Source organism: Taurulus bubalis, assembly GCF_910589615.1.
Source record: "Taurulus bubalis genome assembly, chromosome: 13".
NCBI lineage: Eukaryota > Metazoa > Chordata > Actinopteri > Perciformes > Cottidae > Taurulus > Taurulus bubalis.
Genome location: NC_136601.1, coordinates 15,152,971 through 15,172,396, shown reverse-complemented (window position 1 = coordinate 15,172,396; position 19,426 = coordinate 15,152,971). Strand labels below are relative to the sequence as shown.

Below are 19,426 nucleotides of genomic sequence, written 5' to 3'. Positions count from 1 at the left end.
GCTTGATGGGTGATGATGGTGGTGAAAAAAATAAGCTCAAATAACACCTCAGAAAACTAAAACGTTTGAGGTTACGGAAAAACTATTTGCTGACTGTTTTGTGAAGTTTCATTGGCAGTGGCCTTTGCACTGTGCACATATTGCAACTTTTCCTGTTTGTATAAAACGTAGACTAAAAAGTTTAGTATACTTTCTATACGTATAAATAATGATAGAACAAACTTCATGAGCCTCAGATGTTCTGACTTTAATATATGTTTATTCCAACACAAACCTGATTAAAATCTTGGTACACCTCTGTCAAACATGATCACGTTAAATCGAGACTATTTATCATGGGAATCTTAACATCTACAAGGTCTTCCTCTTTATCTCAACGCCCAGAGCCTCCTCGCATTAAGCATGCCAAGTGTGAAGTAGGCCTCTAAAAATACAAAACCATGACAACACATCTCGTAATTTTCTACCACAAACACTTTCCAGAGTCAGCCCACTGGTGAAGGTTGTGGACCAAACCCAATATGAGGCCACAACAGACAAGATCCTCCCTTTCCTCCTAAATGATGCCTTAACAGGAAACAGCAGGACGGCCCTCATTTACTGTATTAACCCTCAAGGTAAGCGTTCCTCTGATTCCGTCCACACCAATTTACCCATAATCCCTTGAGCATAAAAATGACTCGTCTTTATCCAGCAGGTCTTCTAGATGACGAGACCCCCTCCGCTTTAGCTTTGGCCCAGAAAGTGAGAGGTTTGGTCACCAAGGCCACTGTTTATCGCTGGTGTCCAAGAGCAACCGAGCAAAAGATCAGAGATAGCATTGTGGACCAAAGAAACATGATGATGTCGCAGGGGGGAAGCGAAGTTCACAGCACCTTCAGGCTAGCAGAGCTGACCCAAGACCTGCAGGCAATTCATTAAATAAACCTATAAACAAAATGGGGCTTTCTCACCGTAATTTGTAGACACTAAATGAGATCATAGTTGAAATGCATTCTGCCATCTTTCAAACAGATTGTGAAAAATCAGTCTTGGGAGAAGAGGAGGGAAGAGTCAAAGAAGATAAAAGGAAAAACACAGGTTCCTACCATCTACCCCATTTCCACAAAGTGTAAACGATAACAGACTATGCATGTTCCCAACATTATGAAAGAAATACCATGTTTTGCATTGATTTGGCAGAGTTGTCGGACTCCGAACAGCAATTTGCACATCAGTGATCACAGAGAGGATACAGACCCAATGGCATACTTACAAGCCCAACTGAAACAAGAAATGGAAGAACATATCAGAGGTAATTTGCAGTGATATAAAATAAGTTTATATAGGGACATCCATGATATTGAGTGTGTTTCTCATATATCCACAGAGGGTAAAGGGGATGTAGAGAAAGTGCAGGAGAGAGTAGCAAGAATCCAGCAGTTGAGGGATGCTCTCAGAGAGGAGACACTCAAGAGTGGCGCTGTTACTGAGCAATCTGACCTCTGCCAACAAGTAATGCTCTCTATCAATTAAATATGATGTTGTATGCCTGTATATCTGATTGGATACTGTGTTTACAAGGCTTTCTGGATACCCCATTAAACATGTTAACAAGATGTATGTGTGCGATAGTGGGTTACCCACACTCAGGCATTTATTTTGCCAATTTAAGTCTCAGTTGGAATACAGCAAAGCACAAGAACAGAGGAGGCAACATAAGGAGGACCACTGGAGATTAATTCAGGAGGAGGTGGAGAAGATGGAAGGAGACTTGGCACAGGAACAGCTACTGGTGAGATAATGAGATACAGTGTTGTTTAACATTATTCAGTTTGTGATCTATCTTAGCGGAGGATGCTGAGTCAGTTTGAATTAATTCAAGGCTGGATTTATGGTGGGCAGTGGAAACTACTGCATTTGCAATAGTTATTCCCTTGCATTTTTTATGGTTTCATCCATTCCCCTGCTAGACAGAAGGCCCCCAGAGAGAGCTGCTGGTGCTGACCGGAGAGAGGCGGGTCCTGGTGCTGCAGATAGAGGCCCTGCGCGCTGAGGCCCAGCAGGCTGAGAGAGACCTGCAGAATCAATATCATCAACACCAAAAAGAGCTGCATTGTCTGAGAGAGGAGAGCCTGCAGGTTGTGAGAGTACACAGTTTGAGAGAACATTGATTCAAATGTCACCTTTTCCATTTAGTTTGTTTATTACTAGTTTTCTAGTCTCCTTCACCAATGGGTGTATGGATACTTCATTTTCTGTTTTACTGCAGGTGTTCAGAGTGTTTCGTCAGGTAAGTGAGGAGCAGAGGAGGTTGTCAGAGAGCAGATACAGAAGTGTGTTGCTGGAAGCTGTACAGGATGCAGTCTACCTCTCTGCCCAGAACCAGGAGCTGCAGGCTGACAACAAACAACTCCGTAAAGGTCCGTGTGTGTTCCTTAACCTCAACCCGACTGGTTATGTTGGAGATAGAACTTCCCCTGACCTCTGAAGTAAAATATTGCCCAGACATGATTCTTCCTCCCAGCGTTCAAACATACTGCCTTTTTCTTTTACAGCATTGGGAGAGTTAAAGGATACTCTTGCTGTGCGGGGTGATCCTATGGCTGAACTGTTATCCCAACAACATTGAATGTATGACTGAAATATGTTTATCATACTGTGTGCTTAATGTAAATCAATAGAAATAAACTAGTTTTGACAGTTTATTGGTTATCATTAACACACTTTGACATTGTTCTCGGCAGAGAATGAAATACAAAAACAAAATTACACTAGCAGCACTCTTCAGAAATGTTTAACTGAAGATATAATAATCCTGATTTATTTTACTTGCGTCAGAGTGAATTCAATAAAAAAAAACTTTATTTGTCAAAGTAGGGTTCAGCTGACAAATGTTCACACGATATGGTTCGTTACAAATAAAATGATGCATTGGATTCTGGATTTCAGAAGGCAGATAACAAATCATATCTGAAAAACTAGAAAACAAATGCACAGACTGTAATGAGTTCAACAGGCCTCGTGGTTCAGTTATTAACTATCTGTAGTATATGAAAGCTGCCAGTCCAATCATAGAAACGGGGAGGAGGAAAAAAGGTGTGAGCTGCAGCCCCAAGATGGCCCAAGACAACAGAGCGTTAACCAACATTGAGCAGGAAATGATAAACAGTCTGGTGATCCCGCTGCCGTGCTTGAGCACCACAGACATCAGAAGTCCGTTAGCTGCCTGTCCTGCTATGATGGCCCAAACCACCCCCGAATATCCCTCCAGAAAGCTCTTTTCACCCGCTATAAAAGATAAGGAGGAGATCCCATTTATAGCCACACCAAATACATAGAGGTAGAGATTCTGCAAGCTGAGGGGCAGCTTCTGGCTCTTCAGCACCCTCTCTGTGTAAACTGCTGCAAGCCCTGAAACACAGCAGTACACCAGCACAAGGAAAAGCCCCCATGCTGTGATATGAAGCATGGAACCTTCCTCAGCCCTCTCACGGTCCCCTAGATCCAGGCTGCTGTAGCTGTGACACACCCCTGCACCCATGAGGATCCCCAGGGCCAACCACTGAGAAGGCCGGAGCCTCTTGCCCAGGCAGAGGGAGTACAACAGGGCCGTGGAGGCAATTTTCAGGTTAGAGAGGACTTGGTATGAGCTTGGGTCCATGTAGGCTTGCATGAGAACTACCAGGTTGTTGTTGAGGGCGTAGAGTATCGCAGGGACCGCATAGGGGGCCACACTGACTAGAGGTGGAGCAGCATGCAAGGCGGACGTACCCCCGGTTGACACGAGAGTCGCCAGAGAAATCAGGAGTTTGGATAACTCAATCATTAGAACACACGAGGAGGGGTTGAAAGGGACTTGGCCGTCTACCTTGGTGAGAGCGATGAGTGGTGCATGAGAGCCGTAGATAAGGACCATCAGCCCAAACAGGACACCCCACAGAATCCTTTTCCTCCACTGTCTCCTAATCCTTGCTGGGGAACTGGGCCCCACATTCTGGATCATAATCATCCTCAATGATTCAAAATAAACAATTTCTCACAATCTTAATACTAGTTATAGTGCAAAAAAAACAAGAACTCACTTTTGTAAAATAAATGAATCTCAACCATTTAAATATCTACTTAAAAATACTTATGCATTATTATCTGTATAACTTTGACTATGTATTTTGAACGGAACAATAAAAGGTATAGGAGACATTTGCATGAATTACTGCCCGTTTTACACACGACCAATTCATAATCTAACACACTGAGTTAACTGCTCCAGGCAGCAAGCACGTTATGAAATTTGATGGATCAAACATTAAAACACTGTCGGCACAAAATCTTCCACTTTGTTAACGTCACACAGACAAAAGCGGAAATTAAACAGTATTTAACTGAACCCAGAAAAAAATATGCAAATAAAAAACATCAGGCTTTTACTTTGACTTCTCAAACTTCAGTAGTATCATTATATCCATAGTCCAGTCTTGAAGGCTGATCCGTCAACAAGCCACTGACAAGACAGCAGCAACAGTATTTATTTCTCCTTTGCTTTCAGTCACTGACCAGACGAGCAGTCGGCCCGAATCATTTTGGTCCTTTTTTAACGCTGTTAATATATTCTTTCACAGTCCTTTCAATGTTGGGCACTTGGTAGTTCTGTGCCGCATAAATACCAGTGATCGTTCCCAGCAGCACTCCCAGGAAGGCAGAGGAGCGTAGCTTGGCCACCACATAGCCGGCCAGAAAGCCCTTCAGAAATGGAGATCCCAACACTGAGCTTCCCTTCAAGATTGAGAGACGGGCAGAATAATTTTAAGCACAGTCCCGTCACAGAAAAAGGACAAACAGATGGGTGAATAATACCTAACATATGTACAGCACACATAGGAGAGCATAGGTATCACAATCGAAACATATTGTCAACAATGTAACAACACAAAAACAATCATAAGGGGACAAAACTAAACAAATAAACTCCATCACCTTCAGTGTGGGGGAAATGTATTTTAATTGCAAAAGTACAAAAAGGTAACTAAAGGGCAAACGTGTTTCTGCTTATTTACATTTCTGTTTATTTACCACGAGAATGACATTCTCCATCCCAAATATATTTAAAACAATCCATGCTTTTCACAACAGCGGACAACAATGTATACCTATTTCACCACTGATTATCAGGGGCACCTTTAACAACTTACCTGAGGGATTCCCACAGAAACCTCGTTCTCCACGCGCCTCTGGATCTCCTCCAACTGTTTTTTGAGCTTCGTGAGGTCTTTTAACTGTTTCAGAGGATCCTATAATGAAAGCAATGACTCACATTTGAAATTAGCCTAAAGTTAGTCACTGAAGAGCTTCTGCAACAAAACAGTCTCTCTCGAAGTTTGCTGGTTTGCTAATTGCAGCATAACTTAACCGGCTCAGTGATCGATTCATATAGAAACGATCATCGCCGCGGTGACTTCATGTTACAGCCAATTGCTTGCAAGAGGACCCGTTGTTCGTCCTCCTCCAACAGTTGCTGCCATCTGACGAAACATGAAGTTAAAACATTTGAAAACCACAACAAAACTCACTCACCTTGTCATCCGCCATCTTTGCTCAGTGTGATGATCGACGTTCGACTCATAAGCCTGGGAGATCTATTGTTGCTTGAGATCGATTAATTCGGCCTGGGTTAAAGTGTCATGTATTCATCCCGAGGAAGGCGCTCCCTCACCTGTGACTTGTTGCCTTCATTTAGTAGTTTGAAAGACCATATAATTTAGCACCCTGACACCAATACATACGATAATATACCCCGGACATGTTGAAGTAACTTTATGGAAGAGGCTTTTGGATAAAAGCGTCAGCAAATGTAACGTTAACGTAAAACCGGTGGGGGTGAATAAACGCCTACTGGACGCACGGGACGCGTTACTTTCACGTGTCAAAAACGTCCTCCGTGATTGGCCCGTACTTGTTTATTCCGACATTTGATTGGTTGAAGGCCATGGCAACAAACCGCCATCTTTTTTTACAAATCGTCGAGAAAGGAGGCTACTTTACAGACATTTATGCATCGTAACGCATTGATTTAATATGAAGCTCAGGCGGATTCCAGCATTACTTTCCGTCGGCACGAGGCCTGACTTTGTCGGCGACTCGTAAAGGTCGTTCAGAGCAGTTTGTAGCGCGTCGGGTCATCGTAGGTAAGGCTTCAATAAGAAGGCATTTCATTGGATAACTCTGACTGTGCAGGCAGTATAAGCACACGCTATTAAACCTACGTTTGAAGCAGAGAAGGAGGTGCATTTAACATGTTTGCGCTTTATTAGTCTCCCAAGAGCAGTATGCATGCCACGTTGTAATGGTATTTTATTTTGATTAAGACACTTGAAGTTGTTGCTGTGCATGAAGTTACAGCCCGTAGTCAAAATGCCCTTCTGTGGCTTTTACTTGACATTGTATCTCTGTTTGACTCTTATCGGCTGAAATATAGCTATGATACACTTCAGAAATCCAGTTCTGTCATTAGTACAGATGATTAATGCTGCTAAAGTATGTGCCTGCTGTGCCGTCTACAAATTAGGAGGTTAAAAGCGTAGTATTCCGCAAATACTTATATATTTATATTTAATAAACCTATATTACAATAGTTAGCTAAAATGTATGCAGTCTGATACAACATCCCTGCAATGAACTCTACTTGTATTAAGAGGATGTGTTTAAGGTTGTGAAAGTAACCGACTAATCTCGTTATATTTTTCTAGTTGGCCCGAGCTCTTTGGAGGTCATCTCTTTGGAGATCATGGAGAAAGTGGAGGTGTTTGAGGTTGTGAAAGTGACTGAGGAGGTGGAAAGCTACTACAGCCAAATGGAGGTGTCTATTCCAAAAAAGAGGAAGAGCAAAGCTCAAGAAGACAGTGTTGAGAAACCTAAAAAGCCTAGGTAACATACATAGTCCAAAGGACCTTCACTCACAGCTCTTACAATATCATAATGCAAATAATAGCCCTGTTTTAAACAGGGATCAGACTTCTAGAAATAAAATGTCTCCCCCATTGTCATGTACTGATTGAAGATGTGGAATGTGTTTGTCTGTTTTAGGTCTGCCTACCTGCTATACTACTTTGATGTTCATCAGATTATGCTAAAGGAAATTCCCAATCTACCACAGTCAGAGATCAACAAGAGAATCAGTGAGAGCTGGAAAAGGCTCAGCGTAGCTGAGAAAGGCTACTATCTGGAGAAGGCCAAGTCTGAGAAAGAGGGCATAGACACTGTAAGATGCATCCTCAACTTTTTTTTTACAGAAAGAAAACCTCCTGTTAATAACATCAGAATAAACATATCTGTTTTGAAGGGAATTCAAATGTATATTGTATATTTTTCCATGGTCCGACTATCTTGTGTTGATGTGTATGATGGTTCATAGTTTCCAAGAGTGGTGTTGCCAAGTAAAGCACAACACATTCTAAACAGTTTATGGGTCATTAATAACCTAAATGATCAGAAAGTGCAAAACGATTAGCAGAAAACTCTATGATAAACTAAGCATACTATGATAAACATGTCAGAAATGAAACTACTTTTTCCTGTTTAATACTTTCTGAGACCAGCAGGGATAATAATGGGTATTCTGTTGCATCAGTACAACCTGCAGCAGTAAATTAATAATAGTGCCAAGCAAACAACCCAAGCTAATCTTTTGAAAGTGTTTTTCCCACAATGGAGTGCTTGATTTTGTATTTGCTGCTGAGGATATCAGAGTCCTTCTGTATTATTAGGCACTGCAGAGCAGTCATGGAGTCAATTGGCTTGATTTATGAGGTAATGAATACATTTGGCTCATGGAACTGCAGATGACGTCAGGAAGAAGTAACCCATTACTATCAAGAACCACAGCACAGATAAAGCAGCTTCTTCCTGCTTTGTCTTAACAATGGCCTAACTCGATGGTGTCTAGTATAATGTCAAAGGGATGGATCTATGGATAGCTATGAACAATATTCTCAATTGTGCTTTTTCCTCAGTCGTCTGTCAGCCCCTCCAAAGACCTGCCAGGCTTCCGCAAAATCCTCCCCAGAGCCAGTTACTTTCTCTTGTCCAAAGGATGCTCCTCAAATCAGCAGCTGGCAGGCGCTCCGTCAGAGGTGAGCTTGGAGGCTCTGGAGGCTCCAGTGGAGGGAGGCCTGCCTTCCATCCCTCTCCCCCAAGAGCCTCAGTTCACACCTCTTGAGTTGGACAGTGAGGTGGAGCTTTCTGAGCAGTCCATTGTTGTCGACGACATAGCAGAGGAAACGGAAGTGGCGTCTAATCCCACAGACCCCCAAGGCATCCCTCGTTGCTCATCCTCCTCTGTTTCATGCAAAGCCCAGTCCTCTATAGACGCCCACGTCTCACAGGGCTCTGGTGGCCTTACAGCAAATGGGGTCACTCTGAAAGGAAATGAGACAAGAGTGGCTGCTTGTGGTTATGGTGGGGCGATAGTGCAGCAGATACAGGGGGAAATGACACATGTGGTTTCCATCGTACCCACACAGGTGAGTCTCAAATGTCGTTCTACTACCACTTAGCAGAATGAGCTTAATTTACTCAAGAGTTATTGATCATTTTAATCACAGAAAGTGTTTTAACTAATGCAGTGAAATGATTTGTCCATCACTTTAGAACCTGCTAGAGCCCAAGTCTTTGCCAGGTGTCAGCTCTGTGGGCCCAGTAATGATGGTCTCCGTCGGAGCCAGCACGCAACAAAGTGCCAAACCTTCCTATAAAATGGTAAGCACCCACATTATTCATCCACCTTACAAATGTCAATACTGAAATTGGCAAGCATAGAGTCTAATGATGTAATTATTTAGATTTAAGACAATCATGGTGGCAATAGCAGCTAGGAGACCTGAACCCTTCATGATTTGCTCTTTTTTGCAGTCTGTTAAGACATACACCCGAAGAGGTCGAGGGAGGTGTCTAAATCCTGGATGTTCATTTGTTTACGTCACCCGCCACAAGCCACCAAAGTGTCCTGAATGTGGGAGCCACTTGGGTGGAAAATGGATCCCTACTGTAAGAATCAAACAACATCTGCACATACAGTTTGGGATGCTCAATATTATACGAAGATCTAGGAGTTGTACAAAGAGTCAGCCTCCAGTTTTTACCTGCAGCTCAAGTCAGTTCACTTTGTCTGCATGTATATGTTAGGCGAAGAAGACACAAGAGAAAGAACCGGCCTCCAAGCAATTGCCACAGAACGCTGAAAGCAAGTCTAATGAAAGCTGCCAAGCCACATCTCCCCCGGCTCAGGAGGGGAATGCAGATGTCAGTGAAACAAACATCACTGGGAGCAAAAAAGTAGGACAAGTTCAACGGCGCTCCAAAAAGCAGTGTGCAGTTCCAGCTGAAAAGCCACCTGAGGGCAGCAGCACCAAGGAGCAGGAAAAAAACAAGCAAGCAACCATGAAATTGTAATGCCAGTTTTTAAATTGTGTTCTGTTTGCCACATGGATCCCGATAGCATGTTGGCCATGTATTTGCAGATTAGTGCTAATATATACATTACTTGCTATATGTGTGATACATAGTTTTTAATTATTTTTTAACTGTATAGAACTGTGGGACTGAAACCTTCAGGTAACCCGAAAATATGGATGAAATACGATTATGAGACCTGTGTGTGTTGTTATTGCAGCTGTTTTTTTCACTCATAGTTTTTATTGAGAGTATTTCAACAAAGCCTTTTGTTTTACACCATAGATCTCTCCTTCATATATTGTTGTTGTATGACCGAAATTTGCTTTGCTGCAGCGTTAAAGAAAAGGTTAATTTCTCCATTACATAGGTTTCCTTTATAATTTAAATTAAGTCTTGTTATCGACAGTTCAGAAACATTATTTTGTGATAGTTTTCTTACTTGCAGCCAAAAGTATTTTAAACAAACATTTGTGTCTTTCTAAAGTCTCTTGCAGCTGTTTGGATGATTGTGTGTATCTCTCTTGATGTACTTTCATTCTGTCATTGAGTAGACGGATAAAAGGCAGTCTTCAGAGCATGACTGTCCAAGGGCAAGACAGAAGCAATGCTGCTGTTCAGAAGAGGCCTGTGAGACCCATACTTCCTGCCTACTACAACACAGGTACGATAAAACGTATACGGTACACAGGCAATATTGTTAAGCTGTTATATCGATTTACATATTGGCTTGTGTTTGTGTTACTAGGTCGGGCTTTGTTCCAGATCATAACTGTCCCACCTGACAAAGGAAAGTTTCAGAGTGTAAACGACAATACATCATCAACAGGTACAGTGCATCATTTTATTTATATTATACTTGATTAAATGTAATCTTTTAGTTCGTAGTTTGGATACAGTATAATTGTATGTTCAGTCAGTGCTTGTTATTGGTATAATATGCCGTATTATATAGAGAGGAAGTGATATAGGTGACTGCACTTTCTGAGGTCACAGCTCTCAGCTGATGTGGTCATTGTCTAACCGCAGTGCCTCGAGAGAGTTTCTCAGGTCTCAAACCCAGCACTTTAAAGCAGCTTGGCCAGACGGTCCCAACAACCGTAGCAAAGCAGGTTAGCTCGCACACACACTGACACTAGAAACACACAAATACAGACAGCAAACGTTCAGATTTGGTCCAAAATGGTCTTTTTCTGTACGTCTTTCATAGGACTCTTCTGTCCCGGCCGGTGAAAGCCAGCCGATGTGTTCAATGGTTGACAAGGGAGTGAATATCGTGTCATTCGTGCCTTTCAAACAACACACTGTTTCCAGCTTTGTCAGTATACCACTATTCTCGTTTCTCTATCTTTTATTAAATTACACTAAATGTTCCTCTCTAATGTATATTTGTTTCTGGATATCTCCTTTTTTCCTTTATTTGTGGGTAATTCTTGCGCTTCTTTTTTCCTTTAGGATTTGGGACTGTCTACAGCTCGAGGAAGGGGTCGATGTAAGAACACGTCCTGTGACTATATGTACAAGAACAGACACAAACCTGCAGTGTGCCCTAAATGTGGCTGTGAGCTGACCCAGAGGAACGCCAAGGGAACAAAGGTGAAAGCTTACTTCCTTCAGATTGTCCAGAAGTATAGGATTAGCGTTTAGCTGTTCCTCTTGCCCTTGAACCCCTTTATGAGTCTGAGAATAACCGTGGAGCCTTTAGCATCAATACATCTCCATTTAAGACCTTTCATGTTAAGTCGTTAATCATCACAGTAGTAGCAGGTCCCATAGACGTGGTGTACATCAACTAAAAGCTGGGAACCTGAAGATTAATTTGAGATGCATCTCAGCAGTGTGTCAAGTCGTTCTAGTCATGAATCAGAAATACAATTTGATTAATGATTTAAAATATATTGTGATTTGCAAAAGGGCTTAGAACATGATGATATGTATATGATGGTCATTGCCATGCTCACTCATGTTTCAGAAAATGTTGCAGCAAATGTGGGGTTGATACCATTTGTTATACAGATTTGGTGCACCATTTTAAAAGTGTTCACCATTTGAGAATTCATAAAAATTATAGAAATAAAATGCAAATCCCTCCAAAATACCAGATGAAGAAACCAAGACCTTGAGGAATACCATAGAAAAAATCCATGCTGTGATTTGGTCTCTAAAAGATTTGACATTTGGAGATTCCTGCAGGAATTGCATTTAGCAATTGGACAGCAGCAGTTCTGCTCTGGTCACAGCTCGGAAATGCCCTACATCTTCCAAATGCCCTAGTTTTCTTGTTTGTGGTTGTAAAGTTCCATGAAGCTGTGATCCTAGAGGTCACAACAGGTCATTTCACACAGAGACATCAAGTATCAAAAAAATGTCACACTATGTGAACTGGCTACTATGTGGACAGACATCATCGTACATGAATACAATAAAGTCCCCAGTATGTAGAAATATTCAAATACACTATTTTTAGAACAGGTGAAGTTGCTTGGTTTTTTTACTAAAACATGGGATTATCATAAAGTGAGAATCAATTTTCATTCACATGTTTCAAGATGAGAGTTCAAGGGTCCCCTGTGTTAATTTCAAGGACATTTCCCCCTTGTCAACATTTTGCCTAACTTTGGAGCGTTATTCAGTCCCCGTTCACGCAACCCAAGGAACCCAAGGAATCCATCAGTACTGTACTGATGGATTCCTTGGGTTGTCTATTTTCATATGATACCAGAATCTTATCTCTAGCTTTAAGACTGAGCCCACTACAGCCTCTTAAAGACAGTAATGTTGGCCTTCCTGCGGGTGTCAGGGTTAATGACTATTCATTTTTTCCTTTTCTCAGTCTGAGACTCTGCTCGATCCGTACCAGGCCCTTAGTCCTGCTCAGAAGGACATCCAGCGCCAAAACACCCTGCAGTTACTGCACCGTTCCCTGCAGATTCCTGAGAGCGAAACTGAGCTTCAGGAAACGTTGAGCCTCATCCAGGAACTCAACAGTCTCCAGATCGTCTTGGTTCAACCATGTGGACAGGAGCACGGGGAAAGCTTGGAGACGGAGACGCTGGTGGAGTCTGGGTGGCCTCAGTTCTATGAGTCGGCAGCAACTCACTGTGGCTTGTGTAACTATCCTCTCTTCAAAGGAGGTCAGAGGTGAGAAGATGGGTCTCTGTATTCTAACCATCATGTTGTGTTGATGTGCTCCTCCCTAATGTATCCTCATATGTGTGCTTGTGCATCCTAGTACCGTCGCAGGACAAGAGGACTGCTGGCTGCTGACTGAGACTCTGATCCAAACAGCCAATATTCAGCTCAAGGTGTGTCTCAACGTTCAGTGTCTGGCTCTGCACAGCTTCACTGACCTACATCCAGGTAAACAGCCCCACTTGCAACAACTCTTTTTCATCAAGTGGAGAGGACTGAAGCCTCATAGTTTAAACTTACTCTTGGTTCGTTGTCCTCCATCGTGTTTGAAAGCAATTTGTTTAGAATTTCTCAAATCAAAATATGCTTGTACTTCTGTGAATTATGATTATTATTATATGACTTCTGTTTCATACATTTCAGAAGTACACTGATTGTTTCATGGTTGAAGCTTCTGCATATACAAAAGTGTTGCTGAGACTTTTAATCATTTACTCTCAGTATTTTGCTGATTGGCCAAAAGGGGGCACCACAACTATAAACTATGTGTATAAAGTAAGATTTCACTACAAAAAGTACTTGACCCCTTTTTCTTTCATCACACATGTCCACTATTTTGCTCTCATTTATTAGGAACATGTTTTTGTGAGAGTGGTGATTAAAAAAAATAGCCAAATGATAATAATTTTAAGATTCAGATGCCAACATACTGTAATATTTAGCTGCTTCATGTGGCAAGTACATATTTCAGAACCAGCATTACGGCACATTTTGAGATCAAAATGCAAACATAAATGCAAAACTGCTATTAGTATCATCATTTGTCATGAGTGTTTTAACAGAAACCTTCTGTTGCTAGACTCTGTAAGTATTGGCTAAAGCTTTCCACACTGTTTTCTTTTATTTGTGCGCAAGACCACAGTATATGTTTTGCTCATGTATTAATGGTAATAGCAATGCAAGTGTCAGTGTATCAACACTGTATCAACACTTAACTGTGGTATGGCCGGATGTCATCTTTCTCTGTTGATTCTTCTTGTGACAGGTTTGTTCAACATCGGGAACAGACTGCTCGTAAGTATTGACCTGTTTCTGAAGATCAGGACCAGGATCAAACAGGGCCACGCCCCCCCTCAGGCAGCCAGGACCATACTAGACCACACCCCTAATCACCCTGGTAAACACTGGATTCAACTCTACATCAGGAATTCTGCAACTGTGTTAGTTTAATGTCTGTCTTGATTTGAAAGTGTTGCCATCTTGTACATTCTGTGTCTTCCTTTTCTCACTTAGTCCACTCTCTGAGTCCAGAGGAGATGTCTCAAATTCAGGAGCTTCTCCTGAGTGGCTACTGGGCCTTTGAGTGTCTGACGGTGCGGGATTACAACGACATGATCTGCGGCATTTGTGGGGTTGCCCCAAAACTGGAGATTGCACAGCGATACACAAGCAACGTACTGGAGCTAAAGAATGTGGAGGTGAGGGATTAATGTATGAAAATGAGGTGGAAATAAGATATTTAGAGTAACGGTATCATACAGTATGTTTTCCACAGAAAGAAAGTAAGATAGTACAGATGTTAGCTGTGTGCCTACATGCTCCATACTGTAGTGACCTCTTCTCTAGTTTACACACATGTTTTTCTGTGCACAGTTTACTTGGCCTGAGTTTTCAGTCTCAGATGAGGTACACATGGACGACTTCTGGCTGACCATGGAAAGTGAGGCTATCGAGCAAGCAACTTTCCCCACGGACATCCCCATCACGCGAGTGGATGCTTCCATCATCGCGCCCTTCATTCCCCCACTGATGAGGAGCCCCACTGTCATCAACACAGAGAAGGACAAAGTCCTGTCACAAACACAGCCGCCCTCAGGTACAGGATCCTTTAAGCCACCGCTGAATGTGTATGTTTAGTGTTACTTATTGAGTTATTCTCCCATGTTTAATGATTTCTGTGAGTAATACAAGTTGCTTATATGGACTATAACCAAAAAAAACTATTTTAAGAAAGTGGTTCCTCATCTGTTTTAGGAGATCCATCAATGTTGGTGCGTCTCATTCATGATGGTCAGCTAAGACTCGACAAGCTTGAAGAGCACAGTGAGAACGAGCTGAGAACAATACTGGATCGCTGTGAGGCGAGTATCACCCCAGATTCCACTAAGGTGAGTGAGAGGGAAAGAGGGAGAGAGGTTGTATGTTACCCAGTGCAGTGCAATCAGCCCTGTCGTACCTTTTGCATAATTCAGTGAACCCATGGTGGGAAAAGTCTTCTGGTAAAACAATACTTCGCACTCAGGCTTAGTAGAGTTATTTGGCCAGCACCAACGTTATGGGCGATAGTATCGCCGATTGGTGCTCTACCTGTAGGCTATCCGCTCGTGCTTGTTGACTCCAGGGTTAGTAAAGGAAAGTGAATCCCAAGTAAAGAAAAGTTGGCACGCTATATCCAGCAGTCAAAGTGAACTGCAGTCAATGAGCTGCGGCCTTCCTGCTGCGGACAACTTGCTGGACTCAGACAGCAGAGTCTTGAAGCCCGGCTCCCGCTGCTACACAGGTCCCTTTTTTGCTTTGAGTTTATTCATATTGAACATATCACGTGTCCAAATTGCACCACACTTGACAAATCACTACCATGGGTCCCTGGACAGAGAAACAGATATTCCTTGCTTGAGATGACTGGAAGTCAACATGTTAAATGTAAAATACTAGCTAGAATACAAGTAGAAATACACTAGTCATGTGATGCGTTCTTGGCCTACTAAAGGAACAGCAACCTTAATGAAAAGCCTCCTTTCTTTCTCCTTCCGAGTTAGAATGAGCTGCTGGGGTCCCTGATCTCCTTGTACACACTTGTCCATGGTGGCCTCTCCACGGCCACACAACCCCCTCCACACCTCACCGCTGGCAAGCTGTCCAAGGTCTGCCCCCACAAGGTAAAAACAGCAGCTAGATCATATGCGAAAGACAAATATATAGCCCTGTTCAGATCTGCCATTGACATGCGTCTGGGTGATCCGATCACAAGTGGACAGCTCCACCTCCAAATGTGGTCAGTGTGATCGGACCTCCGTGCATCCTCAATGTATCTTGGTTGCATTCTCACCTGTACTTTGAGCTATCCACTTGTGATCTGACCACCCACACATACTGCCATACTGTCTGAACAGGGCCAACAACAGATCAGCAGAGATGAAATTGAAACTCAAATGTACCCTGTGTGATTTCAAGTGTCTCGTGTTGCTCATCTTTTCCCCTCCCATACCTGTCTCCAGGTGGTGTGCGGCTCTAAGTACTTGGTGAGAGGAGAGACGGCTCGAGACCACGTAGACCTGCTACTATCCTCCCGCTACTGGCCTCCAGTCTATGTTAGTGACTGTGCCCGTCAGGTGGCGCTCTGTGCTGACATGCAGTACCCAGAACAGGCAACCCAGATGTGGGGCCGGAACCAAGGTTGCTTCTCTGACCCTTTTGAAAAGCCAGAGGTGAGTGATTGAAATTAAATCCAATTATCTATTTAGGAAGTCCCATGTGTGCTGGTTAGAATTGCAAACTAAAATAATCACGGCTTGATCGGTTTTATTTTAACGTAAAAAAAAAAAGGTATATTTACATATACATGTATTTCTTCTTCTTTTAAACAAATTCATATCTGAATTTTCTTTTACATACAGTATAAGAAATCACTGGTGAGGCCTGTAATACAGTCCATCTATTTATCAGGAAAACTGTCTCATACAGTGTGCACATAATTGTTTCTTTGATAAAGGCCAATACTGTGTTTCTGTCTTTAGTTTGTGTCATGTGCTGAGCTCCAAGAGCAGCCGTACAGCGCTGACCTTTCGTCAGTAGCAGAGAACCAGCAGGTCAACCCCATCACCAAATCATCTAGTTGCTGGCTGGTTCATCCTCCTGACGCCACCCAGGAGCCTCCTGCTCCGTCAGAGCACCACTCAATGGCCCTCTGCAGAGATCTGGAGCCCTACGTCCACCTGATGGCTGAGCTGGAGAAAGAAGAGGATGACGAAGGTGAAGAACCGAAAGCGGAGGATGACTCCGCCTTGAACTCAGAGGACTGTTACTCGGTCAGCCGTGCGCGGCGGCAACCTGTAGTTTTTAACAACACAGCGTATTACTACCTTTACAACCGTCTAGTAGATTTCCTCACCAGCAGAGACATTGTGAGCCAGCAGATCAACCAAGTGGTGAAGGCCTGCCAACCGGAAGAGGTTGTGATCAGGGATGCTCTGTACCGACTGGGAGTGGCACAGATCGACACAGAGAAAGAGGAAAATGTAGGAAGTGGAGTGGAGGGACAGACACAAGAGGTAGGGACAGAGACATATGAGGTTGAGCTTGCTGAATAGAAATGTTCAGGCTGGACAATCAACATGGATGGCCTGAATGTAAAGATGGCTGCATGAAAAAATGCATGCTACCAGAAGGAGCCAAGAATTTGGAGGCGACACGGTGCTACCCGCAATTCAGTGTTGGAGAGGACGTTCTCTTAAAGTAGCCTGTACAACAGCCCAGTTAATTAGCTTTACAGTGTGTTTCTGATGTGACGAAATATGCTGAGAGGAATAATCAGTCGTGTTTACTGTGGTAGGTCGTATACTTAACCATCTCAAACTACAGTAACCGTGAGGATGAGAGTTAATATAAGTCAAGATGATGGAGACTGAATGTCAAAATGATTATTCCAAATGATTAAAGAAACATAACAATAGCTTGTGTTTTTTTTACCATTAGGGTGCCAAGCAGTGAACGTGTGAGTCAAATAATGTAAACAGGATTTTAATAACTCTTACAATTCAAACCTGAATGTATTTATTATTTAACCATGACTATAGTATGTTGTATTTATTTCCGCTTTTTTGTCCAGAAACATTTCATCTTTTAACTTTCCCCTGCTACTGGTTGTCTTTTGGACTGACGTTTGCTTTTGAGAAGTGATGATCAATGTGTATCTGTCGATTGTACTCAATCATAATGTGGTGATGGACCTTTTTATATTATGTTTTCATCTCAATGGAGATCCATTCAAGGATGCATACAGTTGATTGTCTTCCTTTCTGTCAACCAATCGGCAGTCAGCCTTTGACAATGGACTGAAGATGTTTAGTAGATCTGCCTGCATGAGGTGCTTTAAAGAACGTACTATTTGTCACCGATGCTTTGCTTAACAATGAATTCAAATGAGTGAATCTGTCTTAACGTGTTCAATAGGTCACACCTGAAGCAATATTTCTGTGAATTAACAGGGATAAAACTTCTCTGAACTAGGTGTTGACCACAAATACTCTTTTATAACTCGTCAGAGGTGGTCAACCTCATGTCGGCTACCACAAACACTACATGAGAGAGGGTTTGCATCCATGTGTCTTCATCAAAACTACCTGCTAGAATAACTATCGTTCTCATTCCAGTCATGTGGTATGAAAAGAGTCTTCAGACGTCATCCAAGTCAAAGCCCCAAATTGTGCTAAGAGAGATTTCATGAATTACTTTTTTTTTCTTGGACTTCCTAAATGGACTTTTTTTTTTAACATCACACGCTTTTCATTTTTTTTTTTTTGATGTTCTCCTCACGCAGCCTTGTCAGGATTGTAGATACACTGGACTTCTGTATAAAGTGCTTTTGGGGACTTTGACTCCTAAGGTTAAAAAATAAATAGTGTGTCTTTTTTATTCAATAACATGACTGTTCTTTGCTGAATAATGTTTTGCATACAAAATCTGCTTTAAATATGATTCAATGCTATAGTTTACCACCACCGTAGCTGAACTGTCCATTTTCATACTCATATGCTAACTTTAAGTTTTTTTCAATACTCAAGTACAATTTTCTTTTGCCAATAAATCTTTATATTTACTCAAAGTATGAAGAACTACTTGAATTCAACAGGTTGGCTTATTTTAATTCACATCATTCTAATTAAAGTGAACAACCAACAAAACACATACATTTTACAGTAGTGATGGCGAGATGAAGCTTCCTGAAGCATTGAAGCTTTCCATCCAATTGGTTCGCTAATGGGCCGAAGCTTCACGGAGCTTCATTTGCTCTACTGCGCCACCAAGTGGACAATACATGTAAAACAAGCAGAGTGATCATAACGACACCATGGCTTTGGTGTGTGAAGCTTTAAATTTAATAAATGATGTTTGTGACGCCAATACATATTGTGTCTATCTTTATGATATAATGGCGGGGTCAAAATCAAAAGTCGAAACAAATTGGGAGAGGGTTGTGATGTGACTGTGGGTCAGTGGTTAGATATATCCGACTTTCAGTCAGAGGATCGGTGTTTCGATCCTCGGCTCCGTTAGTCCATGTTGATGTGTCCAATTTTTTAAGTAAAAATAAGAACTTTTCCACAGTGCTGGGCTTTTTGAGACTATTTCGCCTGCTTTATAAAACACCCTTTCACAGGCACACATGAAGCTGGGTACAGAGAGGAGGGGGGAATCCATTGAGTTTCGCTGCCCCTTATATTTCAAATCGCACGGCAAACCCACGAACCATTTTCTGAATCAGTCACGTGGTACGGCCGGCTCGCGAGGCTTCGAACGTCACCACATACGTCATCGACACAAGCCTCGATACGCGCTTCACCAAAATCTACCTGGATTACTCGACACGTCCATCGAAGCCTCGACACGAAAGGACACATCACTATTTTACAGTTTAAATCTTCACTTATTGTATCGCAGTACAATTGAGTTCATGATTTGTGCTTTACATTCCTGACAGAATTTTGAGAAGAAACGTCAACATAAAGCCCAGGAATATTTGTTTGTGCTGTTGCTGATAAGATCATTGAAATGATGCTGACAAAATGCCACAGTTATTAGAAATAAT

The 19,426-nt window shown here is 42.3% G+C and overlaps 3 protein-coding genes across 3 annotated transcripts; 1 reads left to right on the top strand and 2 right to left on the bottom strand.

The window, feature by feature from the left end:
• Nucleotides 1-2,728: 2,728 nt before the first annotated feature.
• On the bottom strand, nt 2,729-3,991 carry LOC306746228 (putative UDP-sugar transporter protein SLC35A4; the record flags this gene model as incomplete). The annotated part of the gene is made up of 1 exon (XM_079229107.1): nt 2,729-3,991. The coding sequence occupies one exon, from the start codon at nt 3,989-3,991 to the stop codon at nt 3,020-3,022; it is 972 nt and encodes a 323-aa protein (XP_079085233.1). The 3' UTR covers nt 2,729-3,019.
• A 566-nt stretch (nt 3,992-4,557) lies between these two features.
• LOC306745521 (SLC35A4 upstream microprotein-like) lies at nt 4,558-5,568 on the bottom strand (the record flags this gene model as incomplete). The annotated part of the gene is made up of 3 exons (XM_079228326.1): nt 4,558-4,755; nt 5,172-5,270; nt 5,554-5,568. 3 exons carry the CDS (start codon nt 5,566-5,568, stop codon nt 4,558-4,560), a joined length of 312 nt encoding a protein of 103 aa, XP_079084452.1.
• Nucleotides 5,569-6,078: 510 nt separating this feature from the next.
• On the top strand, nt 6,079-18,154 carry hmgxb3 (HMG box domain containing 3). The gene is made up of 21 exons (XM_079228748.1): nt 6,079-6,164; nt 6,726-6,903; nt 7,063-7,237; nt 7,989-8,498; nt 8,626-8,733; nt 8,887-9,021; nt 9,160-9,422; nt 9,981-10,090; nt 10,175-10,255; nt 10,456-10,538; nt 10,637-10,744; nt 10,882-11,022; nt 12,260-12,567; nt 12,659-12,786; nt 13,604-13,735; nt 13,852-14,036; nt 14,212-14,434; nt 14,593-14,726; nt 15,378-15,497; nt 15,837-16,046; nt 16,356-18,154. Exons 2-21 carry the CDS (start codon nt 6,764-6,766, stop codon nt 16,926-16,928), a joined length of 3,867 nt encoding a protein of 1,288 aa, XP_079084874.1. The 5' UTR covers nt 6,079-6,164; nt 6,726-6,763; the 3' UTR covers nt 16,929-18,154.
• The last annotated feature ends 1,272 nt before the right edge of the window (nt 18,155-19,426 follow it).

Excerpts from the sequence above, each read along its gene's own strand:
- hmgxb3 (XM_079228748.1), top strand. The coding sequence starts at position 6,764 with ATGGAGAAAGTGGAGGTGTTTGAGGTTGTGAAAGTGACTGAGGAGGTG. Across the intron at positions 12,568-12,658 it reads CTCTTCAAAGGAGGTCAGAG|TACCGTCGCAGGACAAGAGG; the intron begins GTGAGAAGATGG and ends TGTGCATCCTAG. Across the intron at positions 13,736-13,851 it reads CCACACCCCTAATCACCCTG|TCCACTCTCTGAGTCCAGAG; the intron begins GTAAACACTGGA and ends TTTCTCACTTAG.